Here is a 25,036-nt window from a genome sequence, read left to right as displayed (position 1 = left end):
ATTTTATCAAGTTTCTGTCTAGGCATTCCTCTCCACTGATTTTGGAAAGCAGTGTCTTTGGTTTCATGCAGCTTATATTCACTTCAGGTAAGGCTAGTCAAAGAAAGCTGCTCTGAGGAGTTGATATGTAAGCTCAGTGATGAAAAAGAGCTAGCCGTTTGAAGATCCGGAGGAGCAGTGTTCCGCACAGAGAAAATAGCAGGTGCAAAGATCATGAGCTTGGCCGAAAGGCCAGTGAGGAGGTGGAAAAGCAGTGTGCAAGGAGGAGAGGGGGGTCCAGACTGAGGTTGGAGAAGGGGGTGCTGGGGCCAGATGGAAGGAATCAGGATTGGCTGATGCAGGCCATGCGAAGTCAGTGGAGGATTTTGAGCAAGGAAGTGTCTTGGTCTGATTTCTGGTTGCTCTGTGGAACACGGAGGGCAAGAGTGGAAGCAGGGAGATGGTTAGTGGGCTGCGTTGCAAAGGTGAGGGCGGGATCTGGAGAGAAAGCTTAGGTGAAGATGGTAGCAGCAGAGGCTGAGAGGTCCGGATGGAATAGGAATCAGCCCGGAAGTAGAAGACCAGCAGGACTGGCTGACAGACTGCGGTTGAGTGATACAGGAAAAGAAGGGATGAGGAATGGCTCACGGAGTTTTAGCCCCAAGCAGCTGGGTGGATTTACTTAACTTGTGGATCATGGGGTTGTTTTTTCAGTGTGTATATGAGCTTGTTTTTGTTGTTGTTGTTGTTGTTTTAGTGGAATAGTAATTTAGTCATGTAAGCCAGGAAACAAAAGGATGCTCTCATGTGGGTAACAGAAACTTACTGATTAAAAAGGAAAAACACATGTGTTTGATTTTTTTTCATTATTAACAGAGTAATGCACATCACGAAAGAAAAACATTAACCAACAGCAAGAGGATAATCAATGCAGTCAGAATAAGTAAATCTCCTCCATCTTACTTTTCAGGGGTACAGGTTGACATAAACCCTTGGAAGGTTTTTAGATCCTGGACAAAGCAATATTTGGCTGTATATTTCTCGTTTCCTCACACACATGAAAAATTTGACTTATTATAGGTTCACTTTTTTAAACTTAATGATCTAGCTTATTTTTCCATGTTAATGCACATTATTTTACTTCCTTCTTTTTAAAGATTGCCTATTATTCCACTTTCTTAATGTATTTAATTAAACCTGTTCCCTTTTGGTGGACGTTTAGATTGTTAGTGCTACATTATCACGTGCAGTGCTTTAAAACCCATTCTTCTTTGGAAATGTCTGTCAGTATTTCGGTGTCTTGACTTTCCACCTGGAGGCTAGTCAGAGCTGCCCTCTAGGTTAGTGCTACTGTGACTTAATGAACTACTTCAACGGCTCTGATTTGTGTCACTAGAAGGAGGCAGTGAAAACGTGAGTTTCCAGCAGCATAAGTAATAAATAAATACATAAAATAAAGTTAATATTCACCAGTGCTACTCTTGACTTCTACATATAGAAATCATTAGGATGGCTGTGGTTCAGATTTTAAAGGGGACGTCCCAGGATATAAATCCGTATTTTAGTTATATTTGCTGAAAGATGTTTTTCCTAATAGTCATTTCACAAGGCTAATTTGTGTGTTGACTAGTTAAGATACACACACACCTGCTGTGTCAACCGCATTAAACTGTGGTCTTCCATCTGACCAGAAGAGGGAGTTTCTGTCGTTTCTTTATGCTGTAGCACCTACGTACTACCTGGCTGGGGCAGTCCCTCCCATGCACAGGCTAGTTCGAGCCCCTAAAATTGGTTTGAGGCAGGGGACAGTGGTTACATTTAGCTGTTTCCTTCCTCATTTCTTATTGTGTGTATAGAAATTCCAGTCTTTGGGTTTACTTCTGTATTTTACTTCTATATTTTAAGACAACCGTTCTCAAATTGAATGTCAAAGAAATTGTATACTTTTTCCTCTTGTGTGTTGGAAAGTTAATAGAGAGAGAGATCGAGGAAGGTAATTATCTCAATTTAAAATAAATTAGAGTACCAGCGGTCAGCCCCAATCACACATGATACAGCTCTTGATTTGTAGTTTCCGAGAGTGAAAAATAAACTCCAGTATGAAATTTGTTTCATTACTTCTTATGCCTGATATTTTTTTTAAAAGATTGCTGAAACATCCTACTATAGAAGATTAGTAGTGAGCTTTAGAAAAAGTAAGGTGTTGTTTTGCAGGAGTGCCTAATAGGCCTTCTTCTGTGATTCTTACTGTGCTCAGTTGTGTTATTGGAATCTCAGTCTGTGTAGCCAAACGAATGAAATGGGTACCATAGTCAGGGTAAAGTGCTTTGATGTAATACCAGAATTTCATGCTGTTTAAATTTTTCTTCACAGTGCATTTTTTATAACAAAACCTTGAGTCAGTTTCTTTATGGGTTTTTTTGATTGATACATGAATATATGAGATGCATATACCCATCATATATATTTACATAGATACACAAATGTAGTAATCTCAAACTTGCTATTTTCAGTTCAGCCTAGTTCTTTCTTATTTCATTGGCTCTTTCTGACTCCACCTTCTCCAACTGTAATGGTCCTCTCCACTCTAATCCATCTATGTAACTTGGTACATTCTTAGTATGTATCTTAGTATACATCCGTCTATATTTTTTTCTCATGCTCTTAACTCTTTACAGGCACATGTAATCTCATGTTTTATTAGCAGGGGCTACTGTTCATAGTTTTACCAAAAAAAAAAAAAAAGAATCCTCTTATGCACACTTCTGCTTCTTTTCTACTCAACAATGCCATGTGGAAATCCATTCGCATCCCAGGATAACACTAATCCCCTTTTTAATGGCTGCTTACTGTTCTAAGGTGCGGCTGTGCGGTAGCTTCCTCAGCCAGACCCTCTGTCTGTGGACATTCACTGTTTCCTGCTTTTTGCCTCTGAACAAAGCAGCAGTAGCCACCCTGCTACATATGTCCTTAACTGCTAGTGGTTTTGTTTCTATGGAATAGAGTCTCAGGAAAGGATTCCGGGATCAAAAAAGGATATTTATTTGCATTGTTAATAGAGGCTACTAGATTGTGTTTCCAAAAAGGCTGTTAATACTTTGTGCCTCTACTAGGCATGTATGAGAGTATCGCCACCAGGAGTAGGTGTTTTATTTATTTTTCTAAACTTCCATTTCTTTTTTTCTAAAGCCTTTTTACAGTGTTTTTACACACATATACAGAAGTGTGATTAATTGTAATTTGACTTTGCAGTCAATTTCTCAAACAAGTGCAAACCTTTTTTTACTACCAGCGTAGATGTACCTTTTGAGCTTGAGTGGTAGTTTGCATGATGATATGAGGCAAAGAGATCTTTCAAAACGAGTGTTGATTTTTAAAATATTCACTTAAACAATTATATGCAGTTTTCCCGGCATTTCTGGGAGATTTCTACTCATTCTGTATGGAATTTACCTTAGCGAAGAAATCTAGGTCTGTTAGGCTGAGATTCCTCTCTGCAAAATGTGCAGCCTTCTACAAGACAACAATTTCTGTTGAGATCAGTTGCGGGGCCAGTGAAAAACTGTTGTCAGTTTTATTTCTGATCTCATTATCCTCCTTGAATTTGGTGTGATTGGTCACCTTTTAACAGTGTTCACTTTGTGTATCAAATAATAACTGGGCTGAGGTCAGACTGTGATTCACACAAAGCCTATGTAAATCAGGCCATGAGGTTATACTTTATTTGCCTGCCTTTGAACAGTCTGAACAGCTGAAAAGAGACACACACACGAAGTGCGGCTGAGCCCTGAAGGAGCGTCCACCAAACAGATCAGACAATGCCAACCAGAGGGAGGCTGCTGCGTGCTATTAGCCCCCAAGGTGAATTATCCCCATTTAAACTTCATCTCCCACCTCTCCTAATCTGGCGTGCGCGCCTAATGAGCGCTGGATAATAACGTAGCAGCGTTTCTTGGTGAAGCTAATCTGATTCTGGATAGCAGGCTTCGCGGCCCACAGATGAATGAATTGCTTGGTATTTCCAAGTTTGAAAATACTTTCTCCCCCTTGCAAGTGCTCCTTGGCAGCAGGTAAGGAATGTTAAAGCTCCTGTAAGTGCCAATTAAGGCCAATTATAACTCGCCCGGCCTGCTGAGACAGTGAGGTGGAGTGGAGGCTTGTTGTGCTCCTGTAAACTGGAGAGCTGGCTGCCACTGGTGATAGGAACACAGGGTTTCCCAACTGCCAACAGCTCCTTTGTTGCCCTGCAGAACACCAGATGACACCTCTGCTGGCTTCTCAGGATTGGACTTGGAAATCCCAAGATTTGTTGGGGACCTCACTAACTTCCATAACGGAAACCTCTGTCTTTCTCTCAGTCATCCTTTCTTTCCAGTGATGTCCACCATCCAGCTTCTCCTTCTTTCTAAACGGAATAGCTACCGTTTATTGAGCACTTAAGATGTGCTGGGCACTGCACTACCTGTGTCACCTCCTTTACTCCTCACCAAGGCACTGTTACAAGAGGTGGTATCAGTGCCTCTCAGGGAGGACACAGGCCCTGAGGGACAGACGTCTCCTGCCCAAGGCTACACAACTAAAAGTGCTGAGGCTGCGGCCCAACCCAAGCCCTCACAGCCCCTCCTTGCTGCTGCCGGTTTGCTGGTTTGCTGTGATCAGGCTGATTCACAGAAGAATTTGTGTCAGTTCAGGACTCCCTTTGTGCAGCCAGAGTGAGATTGATGAGTGCACACCACAGCCAATACCTATCAGTTTGGGTCTGTAAGGCATGGATGTTATTCTATTAAAATGGTATTTTAGTCTGTAGTCTTTTTTAGCCTGTAGTCTGTTTATTTTTTCATAAGAAAAAATAGTGTCCCCAAACCTAGACAGTGATATCATTGGGAGATTTAATATCAATGTGAACTTTATTTGGATAAGATACTGAGAAATGGTTTGAAGAAAATAGTAATGCTTTCCGAGCAGAACAGGGTGGTATTTGGTTAAACATTTTGCTTAGGGCAGTAAGAGAGGATGTGTTTAAAAGTTCAGCCTGAGCTTTATATGCCCAGTTTTTGTATATTTGTGTATATCCTTATTGTACACATTTTTATTTTTCTGGTTTGCACTATCATTCATCCCTTTTTTGATGTAGGTCCTAAAAATAAATTTGGATTATTTCTTTCTTGTTCATGTATGAAATTAAACGTAGACGTGTGTTTGTAACATTTAAGAACGTTAGCTGAAGTTCATTCTGAAATTCCTCAGGGTTACAGAAAGTCTCCGTTCCCAAAATTGTCTTGGATTGGCTGGTTCTCATAAGGATTGTTTTCCCCACTAGTACCATCATCATCTACAAAAGGGAACATTAGAAAGGCAAGCATTTGTGCTGGGAGACCGGCAAGGAGTCTGCTGTCCAGGCTAAGGGGTGTAGTGACGTGGAGCTGAGACTTAGTCTGAGTCAGGTCCTCTTATCCCAGTTCAGTTCTGCCATTGATGACGTCAGGGAGACTCCTCAGCTCCCCCTTGGGGAGGGCAAGGGCAGGTGGGTGCAGTGAGCAGTGCTGAGACTTGTTGCAGTCAGGTAGTACAGCAATAGTATTTTTTTTTTCTCCTGCTAGCTTATGAAACCCTTCAGTGAATTAACCTAAATGTCTTATTTTTGCTAATTAACTTTGGAAAGATTTGTTATCCTGTCCTTCTAAGTCCCACTGATGGCTCTTTCCTTGTGTTCTTCTGATGTCTTTTAAGAACCACCGTAGTTTTGCATTGTTTGAACCATAAATCCGGGGCGGGGGCAGGGGAAGGTTTCAGAAAGCCCTCCAGATCTTAATATTGCTGCCATGGTTAGCATCTCAATGCTTGCTGTGAAAATAAAGCAGTGTGGCTACTACTCTTTTGCTTTAGAGTAAATTTAGAATTTGTGTCTAGTCTAATAGAAGCCATTTCCTATGCCTCACAACTCTTTCCCACCCCTTCCAAGCCAAATCTTTTCCACACATGTAATTCATGACTTTTTGCCAAATAGTCTGTCTTGGGTGATGGTATTTTGTAGAGGAATTTCCCCCCTCCTTTTGACATTTAAAAATGTGCATTCTGAACTATCAGGCATCTGAGTCTACTTATGTGTGCAGCCTTTATCATAAAACTCCGATCAGTTAGTTGGCTGCTTTTTTCCATGTCTATTTGATAGTAAGATCTGGCGATTGACAGGATGGGGAGTAGTGATGCAGGGAGTGTAATAGGGCTGAGATAGGCAAACAGCTAAATCAGGAAGACCTGGTTTCCAAAGAGCTGCTTAGAGAAGTTTTTGGATTAAAAGTCTAAAAGGTCCCCAGCTTTAGTCAGTCATTCAGTGATTGAACTCTGGACAATAAGATGTATACTTTTCTGAAATTAGACGTATTTTACAAACATGCACAGAAAATGGGTTAAGATTTTTCTTACTAGATTTAATGAAAACTATGCTTAGGTATACCAAACTTCTGTTCTTTTAAAGTAAGTGGGGAAATAGAATGTGGAGAAAGACTGCTGATATTTGTAAAAATGTATAACAGTAAAACTTCTAGGTCTGTCCAGGCTTAAAGTGTAGATATGTAATGAATCATGTAAATTTTCTAATATACCAAGTAGTAGTTCTCAGTTTTAAGTCACTTAGGAAAATCAGGTGTAATTCACATTCTAGAAGGTTAAATTTATAAATTCCATCTTCCTCAGTTTTGGCCAGCTGCCTTTCAAAGAGAAGGATTAATTTACACCAGCCAGGACGCCTTGTATGACCATATTAGATGAAATTAGACTCCACCCCTTGTTTTCTGTTGATCTGCCAGGACCTTTGTAATTCAAGTGCTTTTTACAGTAGTAGCAAATGTTACATAAGACCAAACATGGAGCATATTTGGAGTTGGTGGGCAGACCCAAATCATGATGCAAGCCTGCAGTAGCAAGTATGCAATGAGGCACAACCAAATTATGTGAATGGAAGGTAACAAGAAGCCTCTCCAGAGCAGCCCTTCCTCCGCACGGGGGCTGAAAGCTCCACCGGGTAAGTTTCCGAGGCGGTTTCCAGAGGCTGGGCTTGGCTCGGGGCCCAGGTCTGGACAAACTTGCGGGAGGTGGGCTAGGTCTTTGGGAACAGGACGGAGAGGCACGCAGAGCGGAGCGGGGCGAGCCGGCGCAGGCCCCTTCCCCTGGTGGCCGCCCTGCCCCGCCAGCAGGCCCGGAGCACTTGGCCGCTGAAGCGGTGGAGAGAGTGCGCTCTGCACACCGGTGGGTCAGGGGGTGATCGCAGCGAGAGGGATTAGCCGCCGCCGCCGTCCACAGGAGCCATGCTGAAATGTCATCTGAGTGATCTGGCCAAAGGTCAGACGCGGGCAGGAGTTGAGTTTGCTAGTAACTCCAACAAAATGCTGAGGTTTGCACCGCACGGTTCCCGTATGTATCTCAGAACAGGGAGAGCAGTGGTTACGTTGCTCTCTAAAAATGGAGGAACGTTGTAACACGCTTTAACTGTTTGTTTTTTATCTCACTTGTGGTGAGCGAGGTTTCATGACAGGCGCTTCACAGTGTTTCCTGTCGAACGTGTTTGAAAGCTGTTTTGTCGGATACTTCAAATCCACAGCAAAGTTTCAAGCAGAACACTGTGTCAAGAGGAAGAACAACTTCAAAATACAAACAGTAACCCTGGGAAGTCATTCAGTAACTTAAATTGAGTGTATAAAAATTTAATTGCTGACTGACTGCCAGAAAAGACTATTTTTTTTTCCGGTTGTTTTATTAAGGTAGCCAGGACAGCCAAGCGGATTCTTCCTGGGTGGGTTGGGCGGCTGTTCTCAGAGTTACCTTAACTCTCTCATGCCTGTCTGCAAGCAGGAAGTGAAGTGACAGTTGAGATCTTTAGTTTTCACTGGATTCACATTTCATACCTTCTATAATAATGTGCTTGACCGGATGGTTTTAATTGAGGTTGAAATTCAGCTACCAGTTTGCAGGACTTTGAATACAAACAGATTTTCAAACCTTTATTCAAATTGCTGTTAATTCCCTAAAATTGATTTTTCTAAAAACTCTCTATTTCTTGTCAGGCAGTTTTCTGTTGCTGTTTCTGCTTTCGTTTTTGAGTATTGCTTTTGGTGTTGATTAGTTGACAGTCCCAGCCTGTAGGTGGGGCAGATGCTGTTTTCTGTCTTCAGAAAAAAATAAACACGTGCTGCAAACTCATCAAACGTTGGCATTGTTAAATCATGAATCACCCATTCCTTATTAACAGAGCGTTTAATGAGGAGGCTTTCAGGGCTGTGTTGTGAGTGAGGGTTTTGTTCCCAGGTTCACGGTCTTTTCACCCCTTCCTCTCCTTCCCCCCAATAAAGTGAAATCTAAAGGCCACAAAACTAGTGGGAAACAGCAGTAAGGATGTGGCTTGCAGACTCGGCCAGCACACTGCAGCAGGTGGTGCTGTCATTCCGTTGCACCTCGGACTTGCTGCTCGTTTTGGCCTCAGAGGACAGTGCTTCCTGAGGGGGTTCCTGCACAGAAGTTTTCCTTTTAAAAAACAAACGAACGAAACGAAAAAGAAACAGAGAACTCCTCTAGTTTGAGTTCTGTCAGATTCCTTTAATTTTCTCTCCCTCCCCTCCCCTTTGTATGTGTGTAAAAATTGGATTGGAGTGGTAAAGGCATAGCTTATTTTTCTTAATTCTTTTTGCATTTCGATGATAGCCTTGTGTCTTTCATTAGAGAAAAACTGAGACTCAGACCCAAAACGTGACTAGAGAGGTGCTTGCGTAAGGAGTGAGGGTGTCGATGTTTGACCCGTGCACGGTGTTAACAAATTGGAGGGCTAACCTTACAATGATAGATCACTGGACGTATAGGATGCTTTTCCCCCCAGTAGATAAAGGATTAAACCAAAAGTAGCTGGAGACTGATGGATTTTTGGTTTTGGCTTTTTGTTTCTTCTCACGCATTGATACCTGAGGCATGCAAACCTTTCAGGTCAGTGGGTGAGAGGGAGATAAGGGTGTGCATTCAGGGGAAATGCTGTGTGCCTCACTCAGACGGCGAGATCATGTTTGTTTCAGGCAGAGCGAGTGCTTGCTGTACTCTGCCAGTATCGTTTGGGTAACACTGTGCGTCCTGAGGACAGCAGAGAGAGGTGCTATGACTGTTAGCAAAGTAGAAGTGTCAGCCAGCATGTTGTTCATTGCGTGATATCCCACAGTCAGAAATGGTGATGGCAACATCACAGAGGTGGCGTCGTTTAGTGGCTTTGTTTTGCTTAAGGTAGTAACAACCTTATATTTAACGAATGTAACCCCAAAGTTACGTTTGTTAAAAACATCTGTGTCTGTTTGAGATCATGATGATAATTCTCAGTTCAAAGCCTGCACCTTGAACGGGAGCATAGGAAGGGCCCCCTTAAGGAAATGAACTGGTTATTCAGACCATTCAGTTTCCCTTAAACAAGATGTTTTATGACAATGATTACGAAGAAATGATATTCTCCCAACTGAGGTGATCATTTGTTATACCATTCAGTATCCCCTCTTTTTGTCTATCATTCCATCTCCTTTTATAAAGTAGTTGGAATTTTTAAAGGCCATTTTTTTTCTCATGTTTGCACGGAGCTACAAGTTAAGACAGCAGGGGAGAGCTACCTCCAGATATTCAATAAGTTTTTCATACTTCTCACATACTTGAAAGCAACGTTCAGAAAGAACAGTCCCCATGGGAAGAATTCCTGGCAAGAGGATTATCTGAGGTTGCCCTATTTGTGGTCCTTTCTTAGCAACATTATTTACAATCCATTCACGCCTGTCCCTTCCCCCACCAGAGCTGGAGTCCTTCTCCCTTGTAATCTGCCCTTTGTGATCTGTTCTCTTTCATCAGCCAGTGTGAATGGGGATGCTGCGCTGCCGCCCTGCCCAGAGACATGGAAATGCCAAGGGACCTGGAATACTTTAGTGGGGCTTTTATTTCCGTCATAAAGCACTGACTTCAAGAGCTTGATAATTTGATTATAGACCTTGGTGAAAAGTTGTTTCAAGTGGCCCAAGTGCTGTAAATGACGCTCTTTTCTGCACGTTCCCCTTATGTTTTAATTTAAAAACACCTCTGCATTAAGGGGAGGAGAAATGCATTTGGCAGCAGTCGCAGTTGGAGACTAATTTGTGAGGGCAGCCAGTGTTGAAATCATCCCTTTCAGTTAAATCTCTCTAGTGGAAATGATGCTGAGTGCTTTGTGGTAAAGACTTTTTTTTCTTCCTCGCTGTTTTTCAGTGCCGTGTGTAACCCACCTAAGCATGCTCTGAGGCTGCCTCCTGGCTCCAGTTTTGGCTTTTGGCTAACTGTCCTTTGAGGCACTGTGTGTCAGAGGTCAGCTCTGGATTCCATAACTTGAGATTTGAATGTTCCATGGACAGTCCCAGCGATTTGCTTCCTTTTTAGCATCAGACTACGCTCTGCTTGCTCTGGAGTAGTCCAGTCGAGTCCCTGGGGACCCTCTAGAGAGTGGATCAAAGAGAAAGCAGATTTAGGATCAAAAAAGAATATGTAACGACAAGGAATGGAATTGGATTGTGTTTGCTGGTCAGACATGTGAGGATGCGTTTAGAAAAGAATGTGAATGTTTACAGGGAGAAGTTGACAGAGCAGTAAGGAGACATTATTAAATGCTTTATGTACACACATGGTCCGTGATGGTGCGACTTTAAAAGTGTGCCAAGTTTTTGTTTGTTTTTTTAATAGTTACTAGGGAAAAAATAGATGTGTCAAACCCAAAGTTGTGGTTTCACAGGTATTGCTTAGAATAATGCTAAATTGGGTGTGCCTGGTTAGTCACTGAATTTTATATATTATATATTTTATATATACACACAAAATATACAGTCTTGATACATAGTCTGCCTCAGGTTCTGATCTTAGATGTTTCATAGTGGGTCATAATCCTTATGAAAGACAGATGATTCCAGTGTGACCCCTCATGGGTTGTGTTTGGTGGCCTGAAACTAAAGTATGATGGTTACTTCGGGTTAACTGGGAGCTGTGTAATAGCACATGGCAGTTATTTTCAACCTGGATGTCAGAGTAAACAATTTAATTAGTTTTTTGAAAGGGCTGCTTAATGTGACCCAGCGTTTCTAAACTGAGCTTTTGGTATGTGTAATTATCATTTGCTATGCCTGGCCAAAGGCTCTATGTATGTTTACCTGTGTTGTACATTTTACAGCCATGTGTAAGCTTGATTATTTAAAAAAGCTTGCCTTGAGATAGAGACACAGATGTAGAGAACAAACATATGGACACTAAGTGGGGAAAGCGGGGAGGGTTGGGGGGGAATGAATTGCGAGATTGGGATACCAAATTGTATGCTCTAAATATATGCAATTTATTGTCTGTTTTTTATCTTTTAATTTATTTATTTTATTTATTTATTGGCTGCGTTGGGTCTTTGTTGCTGCACACAGGCTTTCCCTAGTTGCCGTGAGCAGGGGCTACTCTTCATTGTGGTGCGCAGGCTCCTCACTGTAGTGGCTTCTCTTGTGGAGCACAGGCCCTAGGCGCGTGGGCTTCAGTAGTTGCGGCACATGGGCTCAATAGTTGTGGCTCACAGGCTCTAGAGCACTGGCTCAGTGGTTGTGGCACACGGGCTCAGCTGCTCCATGGCATGTGGGATCTTCCCGGAGCCAGGGCTCGAACCCGTGTCCCTTGCATTGGCGGGCGGATTCTTAACCACTGTGCCACGTAGGAAGTCCTATTGTCTGTTAACTGTATCTCAATAAAAGTTCTTTAAAAAATAAATAAATAAATAAATAAAATAAAAAACCTTGCCTTTTCTTTAAAAAAAAAAAAAAAAAAAAAAAACCTACTTATTTATTTATTTATTTTCGATCCCTGCTCGGGAGCTAAGATCCCACATGCTGCATGGCGCGGCCGGAATAAAAAAAAGGTCTTTCTGTAACAGAGTATGCACTCTATTTAACCTTATCTGACCAAATCCATCCAAAAGTGTGTTTCATTTAGAGAAAAATACATGAGTTTTAGGAATCAGTACTTTGATAATCCACGTGAAATTGCCGCCCTAGGATCCATAAACTTGATCTTCACTTTCTTCCTTTTCACCAGCAGTTCTTCCTCGGTGGCTCAGTTCTGTCAGGAAAATGAGCCAACTTTTTACGTATAAAATAATTTTAGCTTGAATGAGCATCTGTTTTGGTTGATGTGTGAATTTACTCACTTTTAATGAATTCTAAAAGTTGTTCTTCCAAACGCTTGACCGAGAAGAGCTTAGTATCTTCCTGGACTGACATGTAAAGTAAATCTATAAACTAAGTCTCTACCACACTGGAGAAGATAGAATAAGTGGTTTTGGTTTGTATGTCAGTGATTTCTGTCTGCTCGGATAATCAGCAGGCCTTTCTCACTTGGGTCTGTAACCGACATTACCTGGAGTAACAGGGGACCTCTGTGTTACTCCCTATGGAGTTCCCAGTACCTGGGCCACAGTCAGTCCTGGGCTACAGGCTTTCCAACTCTGTCATTTAATCCCAGCAGCCCTGCAAGGTAGGCTTGACAGATGGAAGAGTCTGCCAAAGTAGATAGAGTCATGTCTTTGCCCAGGGTCACCCAGCTAGTTAGTGACAGAGCAAGGATTTGCACCCACATGTCTCTGACTCCAGCGTTCTTGCCCTTTCAAGTGATCTATTAAAAAAAAAAAAAAAGTTTTTTTCAGTTTTACTTTGGATTCTATTCAAGCTGGTTAGTTAATCAAGGCTGTGCCCAACAGCCTCCACTGGGAAGGCGACCAGGACCAGAGCGTGACTGCAAACGTGAATAATGGTGTTGGTCAGTGGGGGCTAGCCCGATCCTATAGAACAGGGATTTGCTGCTCCTGCTCATGGGTTCTTAGTAGAGCATATCCATCTGGGAACTTTGTAAGTGATGCTTTTTAGCCAAGCCAGAAAGACAGCTCTGACTGGCACTTTCTACCAAAAGTCACTCTTCAAACCATCTTTAATGTTTCCCTGAGGAAAAAAAACAAATGCAACACTGGCTGACACTCATAGCTAATGTTTAGGATGGCAGCTTCCAAAATAGAAAGATTACATCCACAACAGCCTGGGTTTCCCTTAAACGGATTCTGGATCCCCACCCCAAATTTACCAGAACTTGGTCTTAAACGTGTTGTGTGTTCCAGCTGCGCAGCCCTTTGTGCTCATAGCCTGCGTTTGCTGAGCACTTGAGAGATGATATATGCCCCGACCCCCACCATCACCCCTCTGCCTGCCTTTGGACCATGGATTGTGGCCTGCGAATAACACCGCTTAAGGACAGGTGGACTGTAGTGTGGTCCAGCCTGGGCGTGGAGTCAGCCTGCCTGGCGCTGCATGCTGATCCTGCCTCATTGGTAGCTGGGTGACTTTGGGCAACAGACTTGAGTCCTTTAAAGCCTTGGCTTTCTCATTTGGAAAGTGGGGATCGTGGCAGTATCTGCTCTGTAGGAATATGATTAGGACTAAATGAGGTAATCCCCATCAGTTTCGTAGTATGGTGCCTGACTGTGTGGTCTCTGCCCGATAAACAGTAGTGGCTGTTGTTATTGAAGGTGAGACTTTCCATTAATCAGTTGTTTAGATTATAAAAGATTAGCAAAAGGTTTAATAAGATACCAGAAAAGGGCCTTGAGTAAAAATAGTGTTGTGGGGTTTTCTGAGCTGTTAGCTCTTTGCATGATGCCCATTGAGAGTGAGACAGATTGATACTGTGCTCATACGTGATAATAGGCCTTGCGTTATTTTGGCGTGTGTGAAATTGAGGCCAGCATACCAAATGATCTCTCTGTTTTAAAAGTATGTATTTGATGAACAAGTAAACCATCATTGTTGTACAAAAATTAAACATTACGCAAAAGTTTTTCAGAAGTAGACCTACAGTTGCAGGGATAACCGCTTTAAAAAAGTTTGACAAATATTTTTCTAGAGTTTTTTCAAGCATGAATGATTTGAAGTTACAGTGTGCTTTGACTGCGTTTTAGGTTTGTGTTCTAACTTTGACACATACATTATAAGTTATTTTTAGTTTTTTTCAAAGCAACATATATGCCTTTAAAAGAGCTAATTATCTGCTTTGAACTCCTTTTTGGTTTGTACCTAGGTGTCAACATTTACATGTGTATTTTTTTAAACCTCAGTATGAATCCACAGTTATAAGCTCAGTGTTTTTGGTTGCTTCCTATTTTGGAAGACTTAGAGCTGTCCTCTGCCCTACCCACCCCAGTATCCTACCCTTGCCTGCAGTGGTATCACATGTTTAAGCCACAAGGGGAAGAAAGCCCGGTGCATCCATCTCTTGCGCTCTTTCTCCCTCTGTCTCTGTCCCCACATCTACTTGTCTGTGTGGTCACCCCCCACCCTACCCCACCACTGCGACACATGCACCACACACTCACCCACGTCTGTCTTTCTGTCTCTGCTCTGTCTTCTCACTGTATCTGTGTGTGTCTGTCTGTTGGTCTGCCTATCTCCCCTGCTTGCTGGAGGCATTCACAGTGCCCTCCTCATTCAGGGACAGAGTGTGCTTTTCTCTGGGCTGGTGCCAGACCCTGGAGAGAGGAGTGCTTTGAAAACTCAGCTTGGACTCCTCACCAAACCACACGGCAGTTATGCTTAGCATCTGGCCACCAGTTTGTCCACTTAATGTAAGGTCCCTAACCCTACCCATAACTTGCCCGTTTCCCTTTTGATCTAGAAACAAACACTTTGTTAAAGCTGGCAGCCCAGTTTAAAATCTTAAGAAAAATAAGGGCCCAATGTGAAAGGTTGGGGAGAGTCCAACTCAACTATAATTTAATTTGGTTTTTCCTCTTTGCTTTCTCGTGAAGGGAAAGCCAGATGCCGCCCTTTCCAGAGAGTAAGTTATCAGACCATGATGTGAAGGAACAGCTTAATTCAGCAGCATGATAAGGATTTGAGCTGGCACTTTTCAGCCAGAATCACAGTTACACACACACACACACACACACACACACACACACACACACACACACAGAGTCTGTTTCAAGTTTAGTGAATGAAAGAAATTCACATGATAGATTGCCATTCTCAGTTTTTAAATAGCTTTTATTGTTGTTACCTCAGCTGACATTTAATGTTAGAAAGCTTTAAATCTTGATTTTCTAATGCAAAATCCCATATCAAGAGTTAATAGACAAGAAAAAAAAAAGCATTAACTGAAGAAAACAGGGAGGGTGGACTATGATGGGAATAGAAAATTGAAAGGACAGGGACTTCCCTGGTGGTCTGGTGGTTAGGACTCTGAGTTTCCACTGCAGCGGACGTGGGTTCAATCCCTGGTCGGGGAACTAAGATCCCACATGCTGCTCGATGCGGCCACAAAAAAAAGCAGGGGGGGGGGGGGGATTGAAAGGACAAACTTGAAGTTGCAGCCAGTTCTGCTATAACACAGTACCCATTCCTAAAAAATTACAATGCTATGCAAAATTGTGCAGTAAAACCCACAGGAGACTCATTAGGAAAATGGGATAATGGGCACACCACGTACAACTTCCTCAATGACACACGGAAAAAGATAGGAACCTAACAGGAATGGTAGCACAGTTTTATGTGTGTTAAATGGTTTAAAAGTTACATAAATATTCATTCTAATATGACAGTTCTCCTTGAAAACAACCTGACATGGGCTTTGGAAGGTAAATGTTGGAAGGGTTTCAGTTTGTGAGCTGTTGTGACGTGGTGGAAGGAAGGTTCTCTGAAATCGAGGGAAAGTTGTAGCACCAGCTGAGGATGGTGTGGCTTCTGACATCCCTGGTGAACTGAGGTGGCTGGTGGATGTTGGGGTGGGGCGGAGCAGGCAGGCTGAGGGTGTGTGCTTTCATTCCCACATGGCTCAGTTCAGCCAGGTGTAGTTTTCTGCATTTACCTAGTGCTTCTTACAGATGAAATCTTGCAAAAGCAAATGCAAAACTTCTTTATGCTCAAATTGTTCCTTAGTAGATCAGTGGCTTCAGAATAAGTTTGCGTTTTCAAAACAAGCATTATAGCAGAACTGACTATATTTAATTTGATTGAGAATTTTATTTACCTCAGTTTTTATAAGAGAAAATATTTCACTTCCACTCTGAAACACTTGCTTGGGAATTCTGATACCCCAAGAATAGTAAGAAGAGTGTATTTCCTAGAAGTCAAAGCTGTGGTTGGAATTTTTCCCCCTCTTTGTATCACAGACATGGTATTATTCCTTTAGTACACTGCCACTGGGGATACACAAGATGATTTTTGTGGCTGAATGTGGGTGAATATTTTAATTTTAATATTTAATTATTTTAATGTATATCAGAAAAATGTATATGTATAAACAAACTTTTAAACCTATTGTTTTATAGATGCTATTGTTTTGGAAAAATATCTCCCAACTGCGAGTGGGACCCTACTTCACGTTGGGCCATCTGAAAATAGGTTGGGGGGGTAGTTTCAGGTTGCCTCTGGTAGAGAGACACTACTTACTGGTGATGAAGAGCTGGGGACAGGAATTCTAACCACCCTGAAATCCTATGCAAGAATTGTTGTGTCCAAAATTACCAGTGATATCCCCATGAGAGACTGGTGAATATTAGATTAAGGAGGAGGAAGGAACAGTAGAGTTGATAATTTAAATAAAACTGTTGAGTAAAAAATAGTATTTTATGTGGCTTTGATAGGAATGATGAAAATGGTTTGCAGTTGAGGGCAGTTTGGAAAACACTAGTTGAGCACAAGTAGTAGCAGTGAGCTTCATTTCACAAACCCCGGTATATAGTGCCACATGCTGGGCGGTGTTCTCAGTGCCATAAAGAGGTTAACTCAGGAGCTGCGGTTAATGGTTCTTGAGGCATTAGGCTAGTCTAAGGTAGGCGCTCGCCATGGACTGCGCAGTGGAATCACGCAGAAGAGCTTGTAAAAGTCTGGATAACCAGGCCACAGAAAAATCAGAGTCAGAATCTCTGAAGGTGGAACTGAGGCATCAGTATTTTTTAAGATCATTAGGTTATGCCAATGTGTAGCCAAGGTTGAGAACCACTGGTCTAGGATGATTCGAAAATCATTCTTCACAAGAAGAGCTGTACCCATCGGGCAGAGGTTAATTGAAAGCCTGCTCTGTGCCATGCCGCCAGGGGCAGGTGATGGAGACAGAAGGCTCCACCATCCAAGGGGGTCGGCAGAACTGGAGACAGATTTTTACAGTCCTGGCTGACAAGTGCTGATGCTTGAAAGCATATTCAGGGTGTTTTGGGGTCACAGAAGAGAAGGAATTTTTTTAAAGAAAATCTCAGGTGCCAAATTTGGAAAATTATTAAACTTGTTATTTTAGCTTTGCCTTCCTTACACCCAGCTTTCATATCTGGGGAAAATAGCAGCAGGCACTTATAAATTACTTCCTAACTTATACGTTTGGAAGACTAAATAAATCAATTCAGCCTTCCTAACTTGGTTGTAGCGTTTGTGTGAGTCTAGTTGGAGAATTTGAATTCTGCCTATATATAGTATAATAATATTGTCCTGGTGTAAGAGCAGGCTTTTAAATACCTCATAAAGCATCATTGAGCTAATGTCCTTCTGGGAATAAGTCAGCACAGCTTCACAGAGAGTCTCAGGACTGGTCTAAAAAGATCTTTGGAAATAAACCATTACGTGATGGTTGTAGTCAAATTGATTCTAATATGCTTAATTTTTAAAATACCCACATAGCTTTCATATAGTGATAAAAAAAAATGTTGGATCACATATATTTTAAAACTTAAGAGTTAAGCAAACATGTCATTTTAAATTACAAGTTTAATTGAAGGTAACTACTAAGCTACCAGCATAAGGTACTGAAGTAGATAAAGTTACTAAATAATTTACTTGTTTCCGATGGTAACATTCTTCAACAGCTCTCCATTTATTTAGTATGGGTTGCCTTACTCTGAGAAAACCTGATTCTCTAGTGGATAGACTTACTTTCAGTTAAGCCCGTGTAGTCTTTACTTAACCATGAATTACTTCCTGGTTTAAAAAACAGGCGTAGCTATTCGTGGTATTTTTGTCTTGTGCCTTTGGCATCTTAGTGGTGTGAACAAGAGCTGTGCCATCTGTAGTCAAGTGAGATTATTTGAAAAAAAAGGGGGGGGTGGTTGGGGGGGGGGAGTGAAATGATTCACTGGAAAATTTCAGCACAGATTCTTAAGGAACAATAAGGTAACCCTAGAAACATTCTTATTTGGTGTCATATGCTGGTGGGTAGTGACAGGAAAAAAAAAAACGAAGGTACAACTTGTTTCTAAACGTTTTGCTATTTTGAAAATTGGAGAGGCACTATGCTAGAAAGGAAGAAGGAATTCCGTGCAGTGTCAGTTAGCAGAGCTCTGCAGCTGAATGAATAATTTTCCCCTCTCTGACTACAAGTTGGAGTCAGTGAAGTTCATTTCTGAAATGCAAAACCCAATATTCTTAGGTTTAGAATGGCTGTCTCCGAATGGTTATCTATGTATGATAAACCTCTTTATGCTGAGGTGTTTCCTAAGCAGAAGGACCAGTTCCTAGAATCCAAAATAAGTCTGTGGGGCCTAGATAAGCCATTTCTGAAAGCTGCTGAGTTTAATGTATTTCCACTGAGTGACACATATTCGAACCTAAATGTGTTGATTTCAGCGGACTCCTCCAGGGTTCCATCGGAATCTTGCCTGAAACAGTGTCTTTTCTCCCCCCTTTGTTTTCCTTTTCAGAAAGAAGACATAGCTCATCCAGCCAGCCTTCTTTGGCCGTTCCTCCCACTTCAGTATTTTCCTTCTTCCCTTCTCTGTCCAAAAGCAAAGGAGGCAGTGGAAGTGGAAGCAGCCGTTCTTCCAGTGGAGGGGTTCTAAGCTCCTCCTCATTAAGCTCCAAGTTGTCGAAATCGCCCAAAGAGAAACTGCAGCTCAGGGGGAACAGGCCAATGCATCCCATTCAGCAAAATAGAGTCCCCCATGCTAGAATGTGAGTATGGCCCAGAGGCTTCTTAAAGCTCACCTGCCAGAGGTGGAACTGTGTACACAAGTAGCATCTGCCAGTGTCCGTGGATAATGTGGGGAAAATTCAAATGTATATTGTTGTTTCTTTTTGTTTCCTGATTATATCTTGGCAGACTCTACAGAGTCATAATAGCAATAATAATAGGGTTAATAATACTTATCTGTCTATCCTTTCTTATGTGCCAGCTATTGAAATTTAGCGAAGCGTATTGTCACTCACTTATCACAACAAGCCTGTGAAATAGCTGTTGTTGTCATCTCCATTTTCTTGGTAAGGAGAGGGAAGCATGATAAGATGGAAGAACTATAGCCACAGGGCCCTCAGGTTGAACAGGCCTGGGGTTCAAATCCTGCCTCTGTCCCTTGCCAGCTGAGGGGCCCTACCCCCGTTTTTCTCAGCCTCTAAGATGACGGCCCCTTTGCAGGGTTACTGGGGTGGTAGGATTCATGTATTCGAGCCAAGCACCTGGCTGGGGTCTGGCCCACAGGAGACCGTACAGGAATGGATGCTGCTGCCGCTGGTGCTGATGCGGACAGTAGGGTAGAAAGGTGCAGAGATCCCCAGAAGCTGTTTGAGGGTTTTCTGGGGCCTGCAAAGCGAATAGGGAAGCAGTGTTTCCTCCCACCCCCAGTCTTGGGTTCACATCAAAGCACTGATGACGGGAGACTGGAAGACGTTCACACTGCCAGGCAAGGCCTTGATGAGTTTCCGCGGCAGATCTGTAGGCTGGCAGGCTCTTTGTGGTCACATGAGGGAGCAGCCGTGCACTCCCATGGAAACATATCTTGCCTTGTCATGGCATCCCTCGGCCTTGGTGGCGGGTGGCTTTTCCCTGGCCCGCCTCCCTTTCGGGGGGTATGCCACGCATCTCGGCCCCAAGGTCTGATAACCTGGTTAATCTTCGGGCAGCGACCAGCACCTGCTCTTGTGCACAGACCTTGCCAGCTGGGAGAGGCCATGGCATCTTGCAGTGTCTCTGCTGCTGTCAGGCTGTTCCAGGTACAGCTGTTTGGTGCTATTTGTCCTGGTTGCTAAGCCCCCAGTCTCTGCTCATCTGTCAGAAGCACAAGTACAGCAAGATTGGCTTTCGTTCCTGGAGCTGTCAGAGAGCCAAAGAAAATGCCAGTGCTGTGTGTAAGTCACTCGCCAGCTTAACAGCTGTTACAGCACTGACTCCACTGGACAAAGTTTATAAAACGTCATCAGTCCAAATCTTCTTTATCTGTGGCTGGGCTCTAGACGGGGACCAGGCCAACTGTTAGGTTCATACCAACATTTGCCACCCAAATGACAGCATCAGTGAGATTCCAAGAAAACTCAGTTCTTGGTTAGTGATACAGGTATTCAGTACCTACCCACTGAGTGTCAGGCCCTGAGACTCCAGCCTCTATCAGAGAAACCTTTCTCAGGGCCTACAGAATTATCACTTCAGTGACACATCGTCTCCTCATTAAACATGGGTTCCTTATTGACAGAGGCAGAGAGGTTCTTCTGGAGATACATTGTTAGGCATGTCTGAGTTCTTCTAAGTCCTTAGCGACATTTCTTGGAAATGTTCTCTAATTTAAATTGTCCTTTTCTCTGCTCACTCATTTTACTTTATTTTGTTGGATCATGTCTTGAAAATGGCAGTTCTCAAAAGATATCCTCTAAAGGTCCTGCAGTAGTCTTTGGTCCTTTTAGACCTTTTTGTATTTTGCTTCTTGCAGGAATTACATTGGGTAACAGGCTCTTGTGTAAGATTATTCTGGAATGATGAAAGACCAGGTAAATTTGAGGGTTCCTCTGGAGCTTTCTGCCTCTCCAGAAAGGCTTATAGACTGAATAAAAGTCTGAGTTTTCTGCACAGCACTAGCAGATTTTCAAAGGGTGCCTTTGGGAGCCTGGCTCTGTGTGGTGCACGGGTAGACGCCAGCTCTGCCCGCATCCCTCTGGCTCACCAGTCACCTGGGGCTGCTGGGCCACTCAGGTGCTGGTGTTCTCACTTCCCTCCTAACAGCATGCCGCCCTCTGTCAAAGTGGAAAAGGGTCATCCGAAGATGGATGGCACACTACTGAAGTCTGCGGTGGGGCCACCCTGCCCTGCTGCTGTGAGTTCCTCAGTCAAGCCTGGCCTTAACTGCCCCTCAATACCAAAGCCAACCTTGCCTTCACCTGGACACATTCTGAATGGCAAAGGGCTTCCTGCACCGCCTACTCTGGAAAAGAAGTCAGAAGATAACTGCAATAACAGGAAATTTTTAAATAAGAGATTATCAGGTAACTTCATATTTTCTCAGCATTTCTTTCTGTATTAATTGGGCATTCCTGGGGGAGCAAATCAACTGTCATCTGTCAGTCTTCTTTTTAAAATGGGCCAACTTCAGCTTTAGGCTGACGTTCCTTAAGTAGTGTCCTTGACCTTTTCATTCTCGGTGTTAAAGTGTGTGCATGTGTGTGTAGGTGACATAAAAGTAGCTTTCTAGCGATGTACTCCTGAATGGAGTAATGAGTGATGCTGGCTTAAACGGCCTCTTTCCTGTCAGCGGGCGGCCTGTAGTCCCCCCTCTCTCAGTGGTGTCGCAGCGTTTTTTGCGGCGCCCATGCATTGTGTATTTGATATTTTTTGATGATGTGGTAGATCTGCTTCCAGTTATAATTTGTCTGAAATAGGAGAACCTTGGACTTCTCCTATGTTCGAGCCCATTGTAATGTCTGTGTGCTTTTGACAGAAAGAGAGTTTGATCCTGACATCCACTGTGGGGTCATCGACCTCGACACCAAGAAGCCCTGCACCCGGTCTTTGACATGCAAGGTAGGGGGCTCCTGGGCACAGCCCGATGCTCTGGGAAGCTCGGGGATCTGGGCTTCACGGCACTGCTCCCCAAGCCTCTCTCACTCACAGGGCACCTGCTCTGAGGATTGTACTGAGTTCTTAAGTGAGGGAATGACTCCATTTTGATGAGGAACGCCTCAAGTTCAGAAAACGGGGAGTCTGTTGTTATAAATTGCTATTTTAAGAGGGGTTTTGCCTCCAGTGAGCAGCATTGTGTCCCGGGGAGTGGTGTTTTTCCCTAACGATTCTGTTATTTTCAAAGCCTTTTACTATTACCTCATAGACATTTAATTTGAGAGGCTCCTCTCTACTGTGGTTGAAATTGTGCTGACTTGGAATAGTCCAGAAATTTCCTTTGCATTTATGTGAATATTCTTAAAATATTTGTATAATCTCTGATTCTTAAGCTTTACAGCTACTTTTAAAAAATCTGTCTTTGAGATAGCTTTTTTTTTTTAGTTTTAAAAAAATACTAGGTAACATCTAATCTAATATATATATAAAACAGAAAATGTGAAGATTCCCTCTTTCTATCATGAGTTTTCCTTTGAAATGTTAGTATGCTAGTGAGAAGGTGGTATATTTGCTATAAAACAGGGGTTGACATGGGGTGGCTTCAGTTGACCCCCTGCATAAATGAGCATATATGCTTATGTCCCCAACCACCCAGCAGAAGGGTTCAGAATCATTGCCTTGAAGTAACTTTAAAAGCCTTGTTTGGCGGAAGAGGTTAAAAATGAGAAAAATTAGTGGTGTTCTCTAAAAATTAATGAAATAGTTGATGTGTAATTTTAAGTTTTACCAAAGATTATGTTTGAATAAAGAAATTCAGACTCCATTCCACCCCCCTAAACAGTAGAGGAGTGTTAAAATCTCCAAAAATGGGAAATTTTATTTCTCGGTAGTTCTTATTTTAATTTAAATTTCCAATTTAATTTTAATGTGTGGATTTTATGTTGCAACAATGGTACTGAATCTTTTGAGGAACTAGGTGGGTCAAGAGCACCTTTAAATATCTAATTTTTAAAGATTTCTGGGTCCTCTTCCCGGAGGAAAACATAAAACACATCTCTTCTGAATTTTGCGTTTTATTTCAGAGGTAGATGGTCATTCCCACTCCAACTGCACCCTTGAATATCTAGATTAAAAATTCCTCAGGACAGATGGTTTTGCTTTGTATAACACTAAGTGAACCCATCGGGAGGTGTGTTGTTTGACGGTAGCCTGTTGAGCTCTGCAGAGTCATGGTCCGGCTCAGCTACCCTGGAGGGAACTCGTGAGTGCATGCCTCAGCTCTGCTCCATGCCACGCCGCCCTTGTCAACCTCTCTGTGCTCTCTTCCTGCCCACCTGGCTCTCAGCAATGTAGATTGCTCAGCATTGTGATGCCTGTGGTCAGTGAAGGATGCTTGCCTTACCCAAGATGCTCTTTTTTAATCATCTGTGAGGCATGCTGCTGAACCAAAGGCTTTATCAGCTTCATATATGCAAGGAATTTGTCCAGCCTTCTTCCTGAACCTCCATCGGCTTTATGTGGATCCTGCATTTTTCTCCCATCTTCCTTTTCAAGTTGTGTGTGCTCTCCACATGTTCTGTTAAGGGTGTCGTAACCACCTATAGCAAGGTGCTAAGCCTGTCTTTGCATTGGTGTGTATCTTCCCCCAGGCACATCATGAGTTTGGCATAGAAGCGGCAGAAAACATAGCATTGTGGCTGGCCTGTCCTTGCACAGAGCACCCTCACTTTCTTCCCATGTTCTTTTTGTCAGTACTTCTCCCTTTCCCTGCCTCCGCTGTGGCCCAAATCTAAATAGCAGTGGGGCTAAACACACTTGAGTGCCCTGACTGAATGCCCTCCACGCTGCTGCCCAGGTCTCTCCTGTCTTAGACTTAGGATGCTGTCCATTCTCTTTGCCGTCAGGGAATCGGCTGCTGTCCACCTGTGCCAGTCTGTCATCTGCCTGCCACCCTCTCTGTCCCCTCCTCACTTCCTCATCTGTCCAGTGTCCTGTTGTGTTGTCCTCTGTGCCTGTCATGGAAGTAGATTTGGGCTTCTCTCGGTGTAGAAGCATCTGCTGCACACATCTGCAGGCGCAGACCTCCTCCTGGGCCTCAGGGATACAGGCTTGAACAAAATCAAGCCATGGCTCCTATCCTTTGGGGGCTTATAGTCTAATGGAAAGAATGAAGATTAACTTGATAGTGACTCAGATAACTGTAAAAATTACCAGTGATGGGTAATAAAACAGGCCTGTGTAATGACAGCCTTCACAGGAAAACTGAGTCAAGGAAGGCTTCTTTGCCATAGGAATACTGGGCTGAAATCCATATGATTTGTCTGGGCAGAAGGGGGTGGGAGAGGCAGAGGAGACAACCCGTGTGAAAGCTCTGGGACAGGGGCAGAGCCCACATCTTAGGGTCTGAAAGGCAGCCAGGAGGCAGCACCTGGTGCCAGAGGAGCGGGGAGCAGGGGACACGGATGTGGGAGTGTGCAGGGCCGCCCCAGGTCTCCTTACAGTCGGTCTTTATCCTGCGCACCTGGAGCAGCCCCCACAGAGTTCTGATGGGGAGGAGGGGGCATCAGAGTTGTGATTGGAAGGTTCTTCAGAGCTCAGTGCAAATGCTATTTACTCTTCAAACCAGGAAAATATTGATCATCTCTGCCTACTTTCTTCACTTGGTATTCCCGTGCTAGGCAGGGGACACTCAGAGATAAAGAGAGGCTTCTACATCATCTGTCTGGAGAGACAGGCAGGTGGACCCCCAGGGATGCTGCATATTCATCTGTTCATTCAGCACGTTCTGGGGGGCCATTATTTTTATCTGCTTCTTGTTTGAGACATATATGGCTTGCCAGCTGCTCTACTAGGTGTTGGTACAACACTGAACAAAGCAAAGGTCCTTGTCTTCGTGTAGGTTACTTTCTTGTGGATATATTACATATTAAAGAAAACCAAGTAAAAACTTAAAAAGAGGCTCAACACTTTTTTGTAACTATCTGTGCCAGGTTAGATTTTGGGCATAATTGGCAGTATGTGTGGTAAGGACGTAGGTTATGTTAATTGAATTGCAAGAGGGAATTAGAAGCCTAACTCCCTTTAAATCTCTTAAATTGTAGTGAACAGGTAAGCCTGTAGAGGAATACATTTGTATAATGTGTATAAGGAACACACAAAAAGTATCATTTGTAGTATTGTTGCAACATAGAAGAGGGAAGGATTT

At 43.1% G+C, this 25,036-nt stretch overlaps 1 protein-coding gene across 5 annotated transcripts in view; it reads left to right on the top strand.

Annotated features, from left to right (window-relative positions):
- Positions 1-25,036, top strand: part of ATXN7 (ataxin 7) — a 125,077-nt gene that overhangs the window by 88,074 nt on the left and 11,967 nt on the right. For 4 of the 5 annotated variants that reach the window (XM_057704733.1, XM_057704731.1, XM_057704729.1 and 1 more), the window contains 3 exons: positions 18,716-18,965; positions 21,001-21,260; positions 21,713-21,795. In XM_057704733.1, coding sequence (XP_057560716.1) covers positions 18,716-18,965; positions 21,001-21,260; positions 21,713-21,795 — 593 coding nt within the window. Of the gene's footprint in view, positions 1-6,821; positions 7,004-18,715; positions 18,966-21,000; positions 21,261-21,712; positions 21,796-25,036 lie in introns of those variants that run through there. The other variant, XM_057704734.1, reaches the window with a different exon arrangement.

This window comes from Hippopotamus amphibius, chromosome 13 (genome assembly GCF_030028045.1).
Source record: "Hippopotamus amphibius kiboko isolate mHipAmp2 chromosome 13, mHipAmp2.hap2, whole genome shotgun sequence".
Taxonomy (NCBI): domain Eukaryota; kingdom Metazoa; phylum Chordata; class Mammalia; order Artiodactyla; family Hippopotamidae; genus Hippopotamus; species Hippopotamus amphibius.
Note: the sequence above shows the minus strand (reverse complement) of the source record. Positions and strands in the feature narration are given on the sequence as shown.